Source organism: Neolamprologus brichardi, chromosome 15 (genome assembly GCF_056152115.1).
Source record: "Neolamprologus brichardi isolate AB-2024 chromosome 15, ASM5615211v1, whole genome shotgun sequence".
Taxonomy (NCBI): Eukaryota; Metazoa; Chordata; class Actinopteri; order Cichliformes; family Cichlidae; genus Neolamprologus; species Neolamprologus brichardi.
Window position 1 is genome coordinate 30487320 of NC_142118.1, and position 19054 is coordinate 30506373.

Genomic DNA, 19054 nt, shown 5'->3' on the forward strand with positions numbered 1-19054 from the left:
TTTAATGTGAATTTAAATCATGAATCATTTAACCCAGAACTGTCTCAGACTGAAAACGCACCAATATAACAGAATATTGCACAAATCAGCCACAGCACATCTGCACAGAAGCCACAAATGCCAGCTAGCTAGCTTCGTGTGTTTCATATAGGATGTTAGCTTAAAAGCTGCACATTCTAAGGGGGGAAACAACTCCTCCAGTACTGGACACTACATTGAACTGAATATGTTTAGGCCCTTATCTCTTAAAAGAAGACAACAAAAATATGTGAACACACTTGAAATCATCCTCACTATCATTTGTGGCAGTGCACACTGCAATACTTTAAGCACCACAAACACCAGAATTCCTACCAGAGCTCTTTGGTGATGTTTTACAAACCTTATATATTTTGGAAAATAGCACCTCATACACTGGTTGAAAGCATACAAAGCAATGCAGTTCTATGTATTTTTTAGGTAGAATAGTTAATAATGTTGCCATTAAAGGACAACAAATCTCCCAGCAGATGACCGCCCCTCCCTGAGCCTGGTTCTGCCGGAGGTTTCTTTCTATTAAAAGGGAGTTTTTCCTTCCCACTGTCACCAAAGTGCTTGCTCATAGGGGGTCATATAATCGTTGGGTTTTTCTCTGTATGTATTATCGTAGGGTCTACTTTAAAGCACTTCGAGGCGACTGTTGTTGTGATTTAGCGCTGTATAAATAAAACTGAATTGAATTGAAATTGAAATGATTGTTAAAGTTAATTGAAGCTAACTTTAGCTGGCTACCTATTTTAGAGCCATTGGTCGTTAGTTTAGAAACACTATAGTCACCATTCCAACAATGCAAAATGCTATATAGTATGGCATTAATATTATATTTAAATTAATTATATTAATATCAAAGTGAAAGGAATATTTACAGCCAGAAAAGTAAGTGTTTTCTCGTATTAGGAGATATTTCTTTTATTATATGGTTTTGTGTTTGTTTTTATAGGGATGTGTTGACAGGTGGAGATGTGAACTCAAAGCTTGACATGATATTCATCAGTCAGCCTTGCTGCTCTCAGCTATAAAACTAACACTAACAAATGACATAGCACTGGCTTATTTACCCTCACAAGCTGCAGAGTCATTGGGGCTGTATGGGTGCATTATGTTATACTGGAGAACAAAAGTGCATCATATAAATATATATATATATATATATATAAATTACAGCAGAAGATGATCAATGTGTGAAAACACACAGCTCTGCAGTTTCCTCTGGATGTGGTTCTTTCAACAAATTATTGGATTAGTAATTTCAAGCCATGATGGAAAAATCAATCACACTTATTGTGCAACCTATATGCCATCAGCCCCTGTGCTGTGGACAGAGCGTACACTGTTGTAGTGAACTCAAGTGCTGCCCAAGCAATATACCTGCCTGCTTTTGCAGCCAGTGATTCTTCTCCTTGAACTTGTTACAAAGCCCTGTTTAATGAAACAGAAATCCATAGTTATAGAGATTAAAACAGATCTTTGCAGAGCAAAGACTATAACTAAGTTATCTAGCCTGCTGCTGCTTCTATAAGGCCACATACAGTGCATCCCAAAACTAACACATCACTTGTTCCAGGTTTTGTCATTTTACATCCTTATCCCAAAATGGATTAAACAATTCTACACAATACCCCATAATGACAAAGTGAAATCCTTGCAAATTTAGTTTTTTAAAAACTAGAAAATATGACATGTATTTAAGTATTCGCAACCTTTGCCATGAAACTTGAAACTGAGGTCAGACGCTTCCTGTTTCCTTTGTTCATCTGTCAGATATTACAACAACTTGTTGTACACCTGTGGAAAATTCAATGACTTGACACACATCTGTCTTTGTAAGGGCTCAAACAAAGCTTTCAATATGTCATTTCATATAAACAAAATTAGAAACAAAAACTGTGTCAGCTGAAATCACACAGTAGTCTGTTACTTTCTAATAATTTTTGTGGTTCATTAATTCATAATTAATTCATAATTATTTGTGTAGATCGTTTCAGATAATAGATTGTGATTACGTCGACATTTTTTCAATGTCTTATTAAAGATGCTTTTTTTATTGAATGCTATGCGATTGTATGAAAAAGGGCACAGTAGCAGTCAGTTTTCTATACCCACACTGTGTACTAACATAATGTGAAAGTGCACAGCAAATATTATCAGTCAGATTGCTACAGTGTGCTTGAACAGATTGCTCTAATGGCACCATGACACAGCTGGGCCACCTCTGTGCAGATAAATCACAGGTTTGGTACCAACACACTAATTGCTCTGGAACGGGTGGATGACTGAGGCCACTGCTTTACCTCCTGTTTGTTACGAACAATCTGAAATGTGCAAATGTCTCTATCAAACAGACAACATCACAGGCACAACTGCACAAACACGGGCTATGTTTATTTCCATGATTTAGAGATATATCTATAACTCAGTGTTGCCAATATCTCCCTTTTTCATTTCATAACCAAATGATAAAAACCAAATAACACCTCAAACATCACACACACGCACAGTAGGCTGGAGATACAGTTCCTCCAGCCTGTGACTATTTCCACTGTGACTTGTGGTGCTTGGTTGTGCAAAGGGGTCTAATCAATAAGCACTGCTTTCTCTTCTCAGTATGAGTCATCGATACTGCTGCCCAAAAGCCACTAAACCGCACTCTGTGTCACATCTGCGCACACTTCAAACCATAACCTTTCAGTCTGTGCCATAGCATTAGATGTGAGGGAATCGGGACTTGAGTTGGCGTATTTTGACAGTTCTGGCTGAACTATGTTACACCTCTGCACTTGCCTAAATGCATATATATATATATATATATATATATATATATATATATATAAATAGTCTAGATTTTACTTGGTATGCACAGGCTAAAGTAGTACAGTGCTAGATTTTGAGTCATTCTGCAGCAGCATCACTTTTCAGTCATGTTTAGAGATGCCTTAGCTTAACTCGTTCAAATCAGCTGACTAATGATTGCTTTGTGTGAAACCTGCAAAATCTTGCATATGTTTGAGACAGCCAAGCATCACTGATTGCTGTGAAATATGATCAGCGGTTACAGAAACCACAGATACATGCTGCATATGAAGACTGAGAAAAGTATACTTTCGCAGCACTATAGTGGCTGTGAGCGCTACAGTCTGATTGATACTATTATATATTACAATGCATTTGCACTCAGTGCAGTGGCATCAATATCACAGTATGTTTTCTGACAGACTACTATCAGCACATGGTGATTACTCAGACGGAGTCGTGTTAACATTTAAAAGTGAAAACAAAAAGGAAAAGCACTAGTGAGTGCGTCAAGAGTTTCCCACAGAGGTATTTTACACGTATTTTTATCACAGCCAAGTATCCAGTTTTTTTCATTTTCCAGTGTATTATTTTGGAGCCCCGTCTCCTAAAAAGTACATTTCCATACAACAACGCATTATTTTATACATTTTAAGGAAAAAAATTTTTTTTCTTCTAGTTTTTATACTACTCACAAATACATTTGTAATAAATCTTTGCCTTTAAGTTCTTGTTTTCCCACTGCAGCTGCTTTTCAGAGCACCAAGAATATGGGGGAGTTTCTATGCTAAACAATGATCGCATCCTAAACTTAATCAAGTAGTTTAGTGAATCCAGGATCTATCCAAAAGGTACCATTTCCTTTTGTGCAAGAAAATGAATTCCAATTCCATTTTTCATGACTCATGTGATTAAAAAATCTAAAATCAACATCAGAGATGGAAACGCAAAGGTAAAGGAAACGCAATATATCGGTATGCACACAGCCCACTAAAGAAAATTAAATAAGTCAACTTTCAGACGTGCGTCCGTGAACCTATTTATCACCACAAGTATTAGAAAAAGTAGCTAGTTTACCAACCAAGAGTGGTGGTTTGCTGTCCAAGTCAAAATGAACCTCTTGTGTAGACATACTGAGAAAAAAACGAATCTCCTCTAACAACAGAGAAGCTGCGTGTAAGCGCTATTGTGGTAATTTTATTTGTGTGTGTGCACGTGAAGGCGCGTGTGCACACGTGTGTTTGTGCGCATATGTTTTCAGGATAACATCACCTCCCAAATTAGCTCTCCCACACTAAACTGCAGAGGTCATCTAACCTGGTATGGCCAATCGCCGGGTGGGTGTGTGAATGTTATGCAGCCTCCCCCCACACTGACTTTACTGCAGGCAGAGAAAACTGACAGCAGTGGTTGTTCAGCAGATTTGTAGGGATCACCCCAATAACATAGAAGTAGGTGTGTCAAAGGCGTGGAGTAAGCACAAGATAATAAGAATCTCCAGACTATTGTTCTGTCTGAAATGTCACTTTGAATTATGGAAAATGGTTAGAAGACAGTCTGGGGTGTAATGTCTTCATGTGACACAAATATTTCCAAACATATGGAGGCTAGCTGTGTTGGACCTTTTATTGTTTATATAAGTCTTGCTGTACAATGAACTTAGTTTTACTTTCAACTTGGGTTTTGACTTCTGACAATTTTGAACAAGAAGAAAAAAAGACAAACAGTTATTACAAAACTCAAAATTGAGGGCTTCCTGATTGATGTGCACAAGTCCAAAATCTCTGCAGCCTCCTAATGTGGAGAATTCAGACCAGTTAGTCTTAACACCTCAGTTACATCACTGCAGTTATGTGCATCATATTTCTGTTGGCATAAAAACTGGTGACACAAGATCAGATCACTGGAATAAGCAGAATTGTCTTATGGAGCTGCTGGACATCAGAGCAGAGATGCTAAAGGATGGCCTTCATTTTTATTACCTGCTTTAAAGATTGCTTTTGAAACACAGCAATTTATTTCTGCAAGACCCTAAATGGACTGGACTGAAAGAAGTTGGAATTATAATGCGTTTAATTAATGCTCTGGACAAGAATTTGGATGAATACAAAACCTGCAAAATGCATTGTGAAACGAATGAACTGAGTGAATGGATGATCAACAGTTGAGTGGGGACTACTCTCACGCTTACCTGTGGTCTTTTCTGAGTACTCAGAAATTGCAAAAGCAAGATGATGACACAAAGTAGATAATCAAGGAAGAATATGGTGTCCAGCTCCTTTTTAGCAATTTTTAACATTTCTTTGTGCTCACTGAGCAGGATATTAGTGATCAGTCACATGATTAACATGGTGTCTTTCATTTCTTCACCCCTCAGATCTCAGCTGGATATTTGCATTGTATCGCTATAGTTTTGCACATTTTTTCCTGTGCTGAACATTTATAAAGACATCACTTATGTGTATTCTTAAAGCTCGAGATGTCACACATGCGAGAGCAATGTGTGAAAAAATGCTTTTTCTCTGCTATCTCAGCATGCTTGTGCCCTCTAGCCCACTCACACATGTACACACGCCCACATACACATCCACATGCATCCAGCCATGGCTTTTGAAGGTTTTGACGTGGGCGAAGCATCTGTGTCAACTCTTTCCTGTGGGGAGACTTTCCACTTGCTTTTATTTCCATGAGGGTTTTGCGCATGAGTCTTTGTGAACCTGACAGTTGAATTTTTTCTCTTTGTGCACGCATAGAATTTATTGTATCATGTAGCCCGTCCACTTCTGTTCACTCTATCTGTTCTTCTGGGCTCATTTAGTAATACAGAACACAGGCTGGTTCTGGGCAATCACTTTTCCTGACAATCACTGGCATAATTAGTGCATCTGTTCCTTCTCAAAATGTATGTTGGAAAGCTCTGCACATGCTCTAATCCAATCTCTCACAGGCTGCTTTTCTTTTCTGCACTTTTTGGGTGTTTTATTCCATCATCAGTTACTTGCAAGCAGTCTGCAAACTTGTTCCCTTGTTGTTTTTCTCAATTACACAGGAAGAGGTTAAGACAAGCAGATTTTTTGGGTGCGCAGGTGTACCTTGTCATCGTCATAAGACGCAATATTCTTTCTAGATTTAGTGCATATACAGTATATGCTCTGTGGCAACTGTTGTGCTTGTTGTGCAGTCGTCAGATTTAAGGATAAAGCTGTGCCTCTGGAAACCAAAGTGGGTCAGAGTCACACCAAAATACTTGGCAATTGCTCAAAACTAGAATTCTGAAATGTTGACAATAAAATAAAAGATTAGACTTGGGATTAGGTTTGAGACGCAGCAGCTCTGCTTCAGACATTCGAGGCAGTAAGCTGAGTCTATAGATAACCCCAGCGCTGCTATCACATGTGCAGTGTGTTACCATATAAGACAGCAATATGACTCACCCCACTCACTGACCTACTATGTGGGAAGTCATGATTCATGCAAGCTGCATTTAAGCAGGCAGAGTCCAAAAATATTCTAGCATGCCATCACACAAACACATACACAACTGTCACACACACACACACACACTTACGCATAGCTCACTTGCTCAGTCATACTCACCTCCCACAAACATTGATAGGCTCAGATTCTGTTGGTAACACACAGTGAGAGACTTGACAAAGTTGTCAGAGCAAAGAGTGGAATAACAAGATGACTGGATGTATGCTGATGCCTTTCTGAGGTAATGCCAACTGGCACCACTTTATTGTTATGAATATTATCTGTTTTTCTGTCTTTGTGTTGAATGAAAAGATGACAGAAGAAGTAAGTAAACTCTTATGCAAGTGTTTGGTTCAGTGAAAGTTGCTGTGTTTTGGTGAAATGCAGCCATAACTCTGGATAATATTCTCTGTTGCTTTACACGACTTTGTTCAGCAGATTTTTCGAGACCAATTGTAGTGGAATACAACTATAAATAGCTTCTTGATTCTTATGTGATATAAAACCAAAATGTCACAGAGTATTTGAAGACGAGTCTAGAATATGGTTAGAAAACATGTGGCTAACACTGTTAACCATCAGTTTAGATGCCTTTATGCAGCAGACAAATGTTTCAAGCTTTCACTCATAATATTTTCTCGATGTCAGTGCACTTTCTATTTAGATGCTGACCTTCTTATCAGATTCTTCTCATTGTCTTTGATGATTTCCATTCAGCTCGGGCTCCACATTATTGGCCTTTTAAAGGTCTATTTTTTTCAGTGATGTGGCTAAGGTCACTGTCAGGACCTTTTCAAAACTGAGAGATAAGAGTCATGGTGTTAGTGAGGCTGTTTCCAGACTGATGCAGGTTTATGGTCTGTAGTCTATAATCAGTTTCAACAGCAAGCACACTTCAAGAGGACACAGAGCTTGGGTTGGGATGAAGAGCTGTTGAGGACATCTAATGGAAGGATACAAAGTAGGTTCATCCTCAGCCCAGAAAATGAAATCAGATCCAGAGCAGATGTAGTCTAGTTCAGCAGTCCCCAACCCCCGGGCTACTGACTGAGTCGTTTGGTGCCACGGCGCAAGAGTTGATGATCGGGTGTGAAATGTATGGTTTTTGGGGGTTTTATTGTTAACTTGGTTTCCCTGGGTCTTTTCCCGTGTTGTAGTTGTGTGTCTTATTTGAAATAAATATTTACGCGTTACCATAGCGACCAGAGAGCATTTAGGGCAATGTTGTTGGCACATTTCAGGAGGACACTGCTAATAGAGTTACACAATTACACATTATTATTATTTTTGCAAAATACCACAGTTTTTGTCTTGGTTGTATCAATTCATTTCACAAACAACTTTTTGAAACATCTGAGGTGTGCGGAAGCAGGGCAAAGTGTCTTTCTTTCTGATTACGCTTCCACATACCTCAGCATTTGTATGTATCAGCAGAATGTCTCAGACATGGATGTCTTGCATATATTATCTCAGGATCGATATCAGCAGCCTAGTGACCTTATAAAAAGCTGTTCGGTTTATCAGTACCATGGAGAATGAAAAGCCTCAGGCATGGATGTTTGTGAACTTTCTGTGGTAAGAGTGGAAAGCCCCCAAAAAAACAGTTTGGCAAGAATCTCAATTCATAGTCTTAATGGAAGGAATTCACTTCTGGGATGATTTTATGTTGGTGTTCAAATGAAAAATGCAGAGGATGTTCTGTTTAAAATCATCCGTCTTTCTTGAAGGTGTGAAGAAAAATTGGATTTGCATTTAAATGCTCAGTTCCTTCCTGTGTTGCAGTTTGCTTGCAAAGCTATCAACCTTGTGATTTAACAGTGTTGGCTGAATACTGAGAGTGCAATTGAAAATGTTTAGACACTACTGTGAGTACATAAGATAGCATGTTTTGTCTGTGACACCAACAGTTCAAAGACGGAATGAGTAATTATAAATTTGTATTTTTTCTTGAACTATTTCTGGAATTTAATGGCATTCAACAGGTTATGCAACAGGCTTATGAGCCATAGAGGTCAGAGAGTTTTATCAATTCATAGATTAGCCCTACTGAAGTTAGAACATAATAGTAACACAGATCATTGTGATCAAGGGAGCATGTTGAATATGTGTTTTAACTACTACACAAATTGCAGCCTTCAAGTCAGAGTTTTTGGATGGACAAGCACATTGTGATGTCACATAGGGGGAAGCTATCTGCTAAGGCCAAAATAAGTTGGCCTCATGTGGCTCATGTTGGAACTATAGTCTTTACCTAATCATTCAATCCCAGAGATTTGGAATTTGTATGAAAGAGCACGGAGTTTCCTTTCTGGTGCACTTCTTCTTATCTTATTCTTATTTCTCACTTTAAATGTTTATTTCAGGCACTTCCACACAGAAGTCCAGTTGGAGTCTTTTATTTTAGATGATCAATTGCTCTCTCTAACCTCATCATGCGTACTTTTTCATCTATTCATCCATGACCACTTATTTACTTTCATCGCAGGTACACCCTGGACATCGCAGGGCAGACCTGCAACATACTTTGTTGTAGTGAGATCCTAATTAAGCCCCTTTGCTTTCATAAAAAGATTAAAAGTGGAGGAAAATCTCAGCATTTCTGTGGGTTGTGAACAGTGAGATTGTGGCTCGATTTTTTTTAATACATATAAACAACATCTTTTGGGTCATATCCGATTTGGACCTTGGGACCTACTATGTCAGCCGCTTGGTTATAGAGTTCCATGTATGCCCTGCCTGCTACCATCTTGCACCCTGTTGTTATGTGCTAGATTGTCACAGTAGCAGCCTCAGTCCAGCTTTGTCCAGTCATTGGTACGATTTTTCAATATCAGCCACTTCATCTATCTTCTGGTCATACATGCCATGCAGGGGCCTGTCCTTCTATGATGGTTCCTCTTCTTGTTTCTATTCATCATCCAGTTTGTGCTGCCTGAGGTGTTCACTAAGCACATGATTGGTTGTGGCCATCTTCCTGATGTATTCATTGATCTTTTATGTTTCATTCTGGGTAGTGGTTCTGACACTCACCAGCCCTTGGCATGCTTTGTAGTCTAAGGGTCTTGGACTTGAGATGAAACCCACCAGGTGAGGAATTTTCTTGTCTTGATGTCAGTGGCTTTTACCTCCCTATTATCCCAGCAAGGTATCTGATGACTGGCAGGGCATAGGTGTTGTTCTTCCTATTCAGCATTGAATGATCAGCAAAATTGATGTTCACTCCTGGCTTGATGTCATCCATGTAGAGGAGGCAGTATCCATAGCCAGTCATGCTAATGATCTGGCAAAGGGGGTTCAGTAGGAAAAGAGCACTCCTTGATAAATCCTGCACTCGATGGTAACTTGTGCAGCTGGCTTGAAGTTGGCCTCTAGGGTTGTTCTCCTTATCCCCATTGAATTCCCAATGAAGGCTCTTAGGGTTCTGTTGAGCTTGTATAGTTCTAAGTATTTCAGGATCCATGTGTGAGATGTTGAGTCATAGACTTTGTTGTAGTCAATCAAGTGGTGCGCAGGTTGGCCACTCTGGAGCTTGAAAGAGACTAGCCATCTGCCTTGGCCTGAAACTGAGACCCAAACCTAGCTTGTAGTGTTATCCTAGATCCACTCTAACTGCACCTGGTTGGCACTCCATTAACGTGACACCAAAACTAAAACAGATTCTAAAAGCTATATAAAATCTTATATAAAATTTTCCAATGATGATAATAGGACAAAACAGGACAAAAGGTTGGAAACTTTAAACATCTACAGTTTCAGTCAGATAGAGCACGTTTGAAATATAATGTGTGTACAGCCTCCCTGCCCTTTACTTCAATTATTGTGTGTTGTGTTGTGTTACTGTGTTGTATTGTATGATATAGATAGAAATTGAAGTATTTAAAAATCAGATAGATGGATGTGCTCTTCTAAGACAGTGAAACTCTATTGCTCTGAGGGTAAAGAGAAGTAAACTGTTTCATTTAAGGAAGTGAAGCCTTTCTTAAAATAATAACAATAATAATCAGCATGTTGTATTCAACAACATTATATGTGGATGAGTGTTGCGAGTTCCAGGAGAACTGAATGCAATTTTAATTTGTACTTTACTCAGCATGACTATCAAATGACATAGTCATACTCTGGATTAGAAGCTTCTACTTACCTCAACATCATCATCACACTTCTTGCTGACATTTGCCACCTTGAACAGTTCCAGGGGCATCCGTCGCTTTGCCTAATTTGATAATTCCAATTAAAACTGTGTTTATCCTCAGTGTAATTACAGTCATCTGTCTCGAGTGCTCCCTACTAATTGTGTACAATGATACAGCTTTCATGTTAGTTTCCCTCTGAGTGTACTGCCTCAGTAGATAATGTTGTTAGACTGTAGCAGCAGCAGTTGAGACTAATCTTATTTATTACAAGACGCCACAGTGTGCAGACTCACATGGATTCTGACACAGTCATGTTGTTTACATCCTTTGTCACAATTTTTTATAAAAAGAAAGAAAACAACAACTCAATGCCTATTAGACATGATTTTCCTACACTAAGCTGGAGGGAAAGCCTTTCTACTATGCCTCCTTTCAGACTTGTAGCAGGTGTTACTGAACATGCCTGTGGGGCTGATTCCATGTTCTTGACAATTGTTATGATAACTTTGAAGGTAAATTCCAGAAAGGTTTAATACTATAAAAATTGCCCATGCCTTCCTTGTACAGTTTTGGCACCATTACTGACTGAATTTGACATGTTTTTAATTCAATTCAATTCATAATTGTTTTATTTATATAACACCATGTCACAACAACAGTCACCTTTACACAGTCACAATAGTCTTAAGCCTTTTTTGGGAAGATAAAGACTCTACAATCATACAGAGGAAACCTCAACAATCCCATTTTAGCTAGCACTTTGCGACAGTGGGGAAAAAAACTGCCTTTTAACGGGAAGTAACCACCAGCAGAGCCAAGTTTAGGGAGGTTGCATCTGCTACAACCGTTTGGGGTTGATGGGAGAAGATGAGATAAACTGTGGAGGAGAGCTTTAATAATAACTAGTGATTAAATGCAGACTGGTGTATAAACACATAGTGAGTTAAGGAACTTAACCTTAACTATGTGCTTTATCAAAAAAGGATAAAGCACATAGAGCTTATGGTTAGAGCACCCTGTCTACTTCCAAGCCTAATGTTGAAAGTAGACAGGGTGTCTATTTCCCAAATTTAAACTGGGAGCTGGTTGCACAGAAGAAGGGCCTCAAAACTCAAGGCTCGGTCTCCCTAAGAACCCTAAGAACTACTAAGAACTTCAAGTAAGCCAGCAGTCTGAGCGCAAATGACTGAATTTGGGTGATGTGGTAGAATGAGGTGTTTAATTAAGATAAGATGGGGCCTGTGAGAACGTGTGCGGTTTTAGATAGAAAGAAGGCAACAAATCAGAGATGCTTGATTCCCTTGTATAACTAGTGATAACTAGTGATCCTGAACCATGCACTAGTTATGCCTCAATAGGCTTAGGCTTCTCACAATGCAGAGCATTTCTTCTTCACTTACCTCTTTTCACTCTCTGTCTAAATATAGTAGTGGTATATAACAATCATGAGCAATTAATAAACTGGCCCTTCCTCCTATAGTTTGCCTTTTGTCCCATCTCTCTCTGCTCTCTCCTCTTTTCCCTTACTCCTAACCAGTTGTAGCAGATTGCTGCCCCTCCCTGATCCTGATTCTGCTTTCTCTGGAGCTGTCGTCCTGCTAAAATAGAGATCTTACAATATAAAGTCACCTAGGTGACTGTTGTGTTGTTATGAACTGGCATTATATAATGAAATGTAATTGAAATAGAACTGAATTAAATGTTTTAAAACTAGGGCTTAATAGATAATATTTCCCCATCTCCTTCATGGTTTGAGACTCAGCTAAAGAGGAAAGAGGCTAGTTTCACATGAAATGCTGGAGTGCACTGATATCGTAGTGCTCTCTGGAACAGTATGTTTTTTATTATAGGAAAAAACATGCATCTGCCACTAGGGCTCAGTCTAATCATAACTTAGTCCGTCTCCTTCCTTCCACCCACACTGCATGTTAGTTAGTCTGCTGAGACACTGAGAGAAAGGGGAGCACTTTATAGAGCACATTATAGCACACTGTCACACATTACAATCCCACCTTCTTAAATCCCCCAAACCAAAACCTGTCATGTGACACAATCAAGCTGAAGCTGACTCACACATTCTGCTGTTTTTCCCTTTTCACTTCACTGATTTTCTATGCAAATGTGATTTTTCTCTTCAGGGGCTAAAAGTTACTCAACTTAGCTGTGTTTCTCCATAACAATCATGAGACCTACTGAACAGATTACAATTGATGCGTGTGACAGAGGAAAGAATGATGCAGGAAGCCTTAAACAGGCCTTAAAAACCTTTTGGCTAGTAGTATATAAACAGAATAATCATTTGCTAATGTTAGAGAAGAATGCAGTAATACCAGTAATATTATAAAATAGATGTGACTGACACATTTAAGCTAAGTAGAAGGGAAGAAATCTTTTACATCCATCCGTGCATCTAATCAAACTTCTGCCACAAACTGCTATTTTGTGGTGTGTGTGTGTTATGCTGCATCATTGTGTTGTCTTATCATTGCATTTTCCTCTGACTGCAAGTGAATTGAATTCTAGGGTGCAAACATCATGTTCACATGGCCTTGAACCTTGCAGCCACATCTGAAAACATTATTCTTGGAAGACAGCTCATGATCCTGCAAAACTAACTGAGAAGTGTTTAGTAAAAGTATCATAACTATATATCATTTGGACCGGTCTAGACTGACATACTTCAACAACAAGAACAGCTGTCACACCTTACTGTGTGCTTTGACCACCACAGTCAAATCATTATTACAACTCAGTCACAACAAAGGCCACAAACAACCTTAATGCAACGATTTCTTGCAAAGGCAGCTCACAGTTTTCACTTCCCTTATTTGTGGTGTATGCTCAGTATGCATTTGTTTGTATCAGATACTTCTAATAGACTTCAAAAAAGTATAGAATAGATGATTGACAAGTATTTTGTCCTCAGATGTCCCTACTTGCACAAAAGACCAGAACCCCAGGCTGTGATTTCTCATTTTCAAACATGGTTGAAAGCAAAATCAGTTTCTTCATAAACTAGAGGTCAAAAACGGGTCATGCAGTTGCTAACTCATTTGTATAATTGCAATACTTCCTCCGTCAAATTCAACTGGCCAATTTATTGTTGGCTAGTTGGAGAAAGAAGAGGATGAAGATTGTAGTCCCAACTACATATCTGCAGAGGTATGGAGAAGACAGAAGTGAGCGGGGGTTTTTGGAACAGATTGTATAGCACACTCTTGGAGAGTGAGAGGATGTTTTAGAAATGGTACTGTGTACTCGTACCAGTTTTCAAGATCCAGGGTGATATGGAGAGTTGTAGTAACTACAAAACAATACATTCATGAGCCATACCATGAAGCTGTGGGAAAGAGTTATGAAGTGAGGTGATGATATAGGCATAGGCATCGCTGTAGCTCAGGAGGTAGAGTAGGTCTCTTCTATGAATGGGTGAATGAGGCATGTTAGTAAAGTAAAGTGCTTTGAGTGCTCTACCAGAGTAGAAGCGTGCTACATTAGAACCAGTCCATTTACCATTTACCTTTATTGGTTTCAGGCCAAGAAAGAGCAAGCGATAGATATGATGGCTGCTTTGAGAATGTTAATGGAGAAAATAAATAAGGTTAGAAGGAGCTGTTTGTGGAATTCCTCTTCCAGAGAGCGTTTTCATTCAAAAAACTGTAAGTCAATTAGCGTTTTTGTCGGTTTATAGGTTATTTGGTATTTTATGAGTAAGTCATAAAAGTGCTTTCTTGCTAGGTCTAGTAAAGTTAGCTACACCTGCCCACACCTTTCCCACTTTCCGTGAGATAACCCAAAGAATGGGAAGATCCAACAGGATCAGAAAACTGATTTGTGATTGAAGACAAATCATTGTGAAGGTGCTCATCAGCAGATTTTTAATGTTACAGGATGCTAGTTGTGTTTCCTCATTTTCTCCACAAGCGCTTTTTCTCCGCCAGAAAATGTCTTCATATGTAAAACTGTAAGGCACGTAGAGTTTCCTTCTGTGTTTACATGATTATTTGGCCATTTTAACAGGAGTTTGTGTGTTTTCCCATATTTTATACGTATATGTTTTAAAAAAGAAGCAAAAAGTCCAAAGTCCACTGAGTACCCTTTTCTGTAAAAACAAGCCCTGTGGCACATTATCTGTCAGTCAAAAGCATCTCAGTGTATACAGCGTCCAGCACCATGCATTACGCTTTAATTAGTACAGTTCCACATAGAGGCATAAAGGCATTTTTCTCTGTAATCAAATTTTTTAGACATTTGTCTGATAGCTTTTCCCCTTTCCCGCTTTTGTGTGTGTGTGTGTGTGTGTGTGTGTGTGAAGGAAGATACCTCTAGGTCTGTCGTCACTGGGGCGAGTGACCAGAATGGAACGTTTGACATGAAAACGTTTCCACAGGGGCACGTGCTGCGTGTGCATGTTCCCAGAGTTCAACGTCTTGTGGTCTGAATAGGAAATTAGGTGGACTTACTGCCATGACAGTCAGGCACAAAACCTCGAAGGCCATGCCCATTTGATGCTATTTACTTTTACACACCTAAGAATGTAACTGCGTAGGATAGGCCAAAAGACCCACTGTGGAAGACTCTGATTCTGTCTAGCTCTCCTATAGAGCTTTCCTAGTAACTGTCTGTTTCCTGGAATTTCCTCCATACCTTGAGACAGCACACCTTTTGGCAATGGCACATATTGATCTGACATCATGGACGACTGGAACTATTTTTGCAACCTCTGTAGGGTCCAGGTATCACCACCTATGCTATACCTTCTAATGAGTCTGCCTAAAGGAAGCATGTATAATGTAAACAGAATGGGTTCCAGCATAGAACCCTGTGGAACTCCATAATCACAGGACTCCCCTTTTACATGAGCAAACTGGACTCTGTTATGTAGATATAGACGGATATAATTTAAAACACTGCAGCGCAGTACCTTTAACACATATGGCATGCTGTGATGTCTGTAGTATCCCGGCTGTGTCCTTAAGCTTCCCTTATAACTATTCCCGTAAATCCAAGCGTGGATTACCAACCAGGCTCAGTGGATGACTGTCCTGTCCACTTTGCCTCCAGGTTATCTTTGTGTGAATACATTAGTGGTAGTTTGATTAAAGGCAACTAAAACTGTAAGGGTCAGACAGTCAATCCTGTCTTACTGTGTATCCTTGTGTTATTGCATGAAGTCAGGACTTATCTACCCAGTCTGAGCAATGAAGACTGAAAGCACTGGGAAAGAACCAGGATTTTTATTTGAACTGTGTTAAGGTTCACTGATTTGTTTGTTATAGCATTTTATATTAATTAAGAACAATATTCTGCTAATGTTTTAATTTATTTTTTCTCTCCAAGGCGTATAAATTAAGTTTTTTTTAACAGGAGCACCACCAGTAGTGGTAAATAAAATCACTGGACTGTGGGACAACAGACCTGCCCCAATAATGAGTTAACCAACTTTTTTTACTGGGTCGACTTGACCTGATCATTAGCAGTACACTCTCACAAGCGAAAAGGTTTGGGGTTCAAACCTCTTGGACAGTAAGGCTTTTCTGTGTGGAGCTCTTGGCTGTGACTGTGTTGGTTTTCCTCCCCCGGTTACTGTATAGAATAAAGCACTGTGTGAATGTGCCTTGTAGTCAAAAGCATGCAGTCAGTTAAACTAGAAAAGTGTCCTTTTTTTTATTTATTTTGGTGCCAGGTCATTAAAAGCTGATAATAAAACTGCTCCCATTTGCCATAGGAGCTACTCAGTTTGGTCGTACAAATATTAGATGAACGTCTGTTATTTTACTTTTCTCAAGTTTTCTTGGAGTCCACCTGAAAGATGTACACTTAGTTGTGCAGTGTAATGTAAGTCAGTGTCTTCATAAAAAATAGGTATGCATGTGGATGTCCACAGGAAGGGTAATTTCAAACACTCATAGACCTCAAAAGTAAATGCATCAAAGTGTACAGTGTGGTTTTGTTTCCTGGTTATTGACTGGATATGATTTTAATGTGACATGACAAGCAGAAATGTAGGGAATACCTGTGAATTTCAGGTGTATATGCATATTTTGTATTGAAACATGTACAACAACAATCACTGGCTTTTAAATGCTGAACTAGGAGTGAGCACGTGAAACAGCAGTCAGTCATGAGGCTTGGCTACAGCAGACCACTGGGGCTGATGTCAGCCCTGCGGTATGTGCCTGCCGGGCTTGGCTGTAAGCTGACCCCCCCTCTATTTTGCTTCTATTTCCAGGGCGTGAGCGGAATGTCCGTGGATGAGAAGTCTGAAGCCCCCATGTATGTGTATGAGTCAACAGTTCATTGTACCAATATCCTCCTCTGCCTCAACGACCAGCGGAAGCAGGATATCCTGTGTGATGTGACTGTCCTGGTGGAAGGCAAGGAATTCCGAGGACATCGGGCTGTGCTGGCTGCGTGCAGCGAGTATTTCCTCCAGGCGTTGGTGGGCCAGGCAGAGAATGGCTTGGTTGTTAGCCTTCCTGAAGAGGTAAGTGTATCTATCGTATTGTTTCCCCTGACAGGTTTTGGTTGCAAGGGTGCAAAGGGTGCTGCGTTTTAGACAATGCAACAATAAAAACTCCTTGCTGGTGCAAATACAAAAACAATAGCAATAGCTTTTGCACACTTGCAGACAATCTTTGACTATGCCTTCTATCTACTCCCACCTCAAGCTAAAACACACAGCTCTTAACAACTCATGTGTTTTTATCACGTAAAAATCAACAAGGAAGGTTGCCGGTTTAGCTCAGTGCGTTGAGCAGCTGGCCTGGGTTCAAGTCCTGTCTCTCTCTCTCCCTCTGCTTTCCTGTCATCTCTTCACTGTCTCTGTCAATAAAGCTGATAAAAGACAAAGTCTTACATGAGTAATACTGTGATGATTTTCTATGGTTATAATTCAAATATGGCTTATACCTGCACAATAGATCCAAACAAGGAACAAAATATACAACATGGGGGATGGCTCATTAGGAATACCACTGTGTTTCATAGAGGGAGGGGTCATTTATGGCCAGGTGTGATTCTGTTTTCATTCAGTAAACCATTCTTTGATCTTGATGATGTTGTAGTGTGTATATAGTGGATAATTATGCTTATCTAGATCACTTAGAGCTGCTTTGGAGTGCCTCAGACCATGAGGAGGAAGCCGAAAGCTAAATAAATACGCTAAATAAATTCAAACAGGACCCTAGGGTGGGGGCAGATTATCTACGTGTTTAAAACATTTTGTAATATGTCACAGCAGCTATGTAATACATTATATATCATTTTTTTTGTGAACACGAATCTGTCCCAGGACCTCCCCACCCTTCCACATACATACATGGAAAGCATCTAAATACTTTCTGTCACTCCCATGAATGCATCAGGAGCAATTGCCCAAGGACACTTTGGCATGCAAACTGGAGCACCTAGGAATTGAACCACCTGCCTTCTGAATAGTTGATGACCTTCTCTACCTTCTGAGCCACAGCCACCCGAAAGTAAGACTCAGTATGACATATGGAATTGGTGTGGACGTGGCTTGCAAAGTGGCTTGCAGATGTGCAAATGTGCGCTTAAGTAGCACATACTTTGTGAGAGTTGTTACCTATTGAGGAATCAGCTGATGCGGGCTTGCATCAAGATCAGATGAGCTAATCTCATCTTTGTGGCTTGGCTCAGTTGTTGTGCTCAAGAAAAATGCAACTTATTAGGGTCAGGAAACTTTGAGACACTTGAGGTCTGTGACCTTAACGTCTAAATTCAGGTCATTTCAATTGCAACACAAAGTATATGTTTGAAGTATTTGATTATCACAATGCAACATTTGCTATCGCACGTCTAGCACAGTCACGCTACAACAGCTAGCTAATCATACTGTTTCAAGATTTATCAAGGACACAAATGCAAACACAACAAGAAAGTTTACTGAACAAAAGCAAAAAACTTTAGGAAAGCAAAAAGAAAAAAAGGACTGAAGAAATATTCACATGGAAACCTCGAAAGTAAAAAAAAAAGGACACGACTGTATCGATGCAGATAATTACTAAAGGGAGCAAAACAAATGGTCATGCACAAAGAAAGTCACTCCAAAAATAAAACTGCACATAGGCCAACAGTATTAGACCACAGAGAGAGATTCACACGAGACACAGGGTAAAAGGAAAACACTAGGAAACACAATGAAAATACTTCAAACCTGACTCCATGACAGAAACATGTAAAGAAGCTGCACATGTGGACAAATAGCAAAGTAAGGAATATGGAGATCCCTAGTGCAGTTCCAGGAAAAAATGATATTACTCTTTAAGATGTTGCATCTGTGTTTAAATACAGGAAAAAAACAAAGCATTGTTTTATGCCATTTAAAGAAGGAAGTTATTAGGACAGAGCAGAGGTCTGGGGAAGGTTTCTTTTATGTTTTGAGATAAAATAAGAAGTAGTCACTTGATTTGGATTCATCTTGGTCCCTCTCTCTAGGGGCTTGGCCAGCCCTTCGGGTTTCACAGTGGTACTATCAAATATCCCAGAATTTCACCTGAAATCCATCTGCTTCCGTTTTAATAATTTATTACTTCTCGGCCACATGTACTGATTTTCTCTTCAGGTAATTTGTTTGTTTTGCTTGTTTTTTT

At 39.4% G+C, this 19054-nt stretch overlaps 1 protein-coding gene across 4 annotated transcripts in view; it reads left to right on the plus strand.

Annotated features, from left to right (window-relative positions):
• Window positions 1-19054, plus strand: part of bach2b (BACH transcriptional regulator 2b) — a 98632-nt gene that overhangs the window by 42100 nt on the left and 37478 nt on the right. For 2 of the 4 annotated variants that reach the window (XM_006796252.3, XM_006796254.3), the window contains one exon: window positions 16672-16926. In XM_006796252.3, coding sequence (XP_006796315.2) covers window positions 16672-16926 — 255 coding nt within the window. Of the gene's footprint in view, window positions 1-6471; window positions 6548-16596; window positions 16927-19054 lie in introns of those variants that run through there. The other 2 variants (XM_006796253.3, XM_087852652.1) reach the window with 2 other exon arrangements.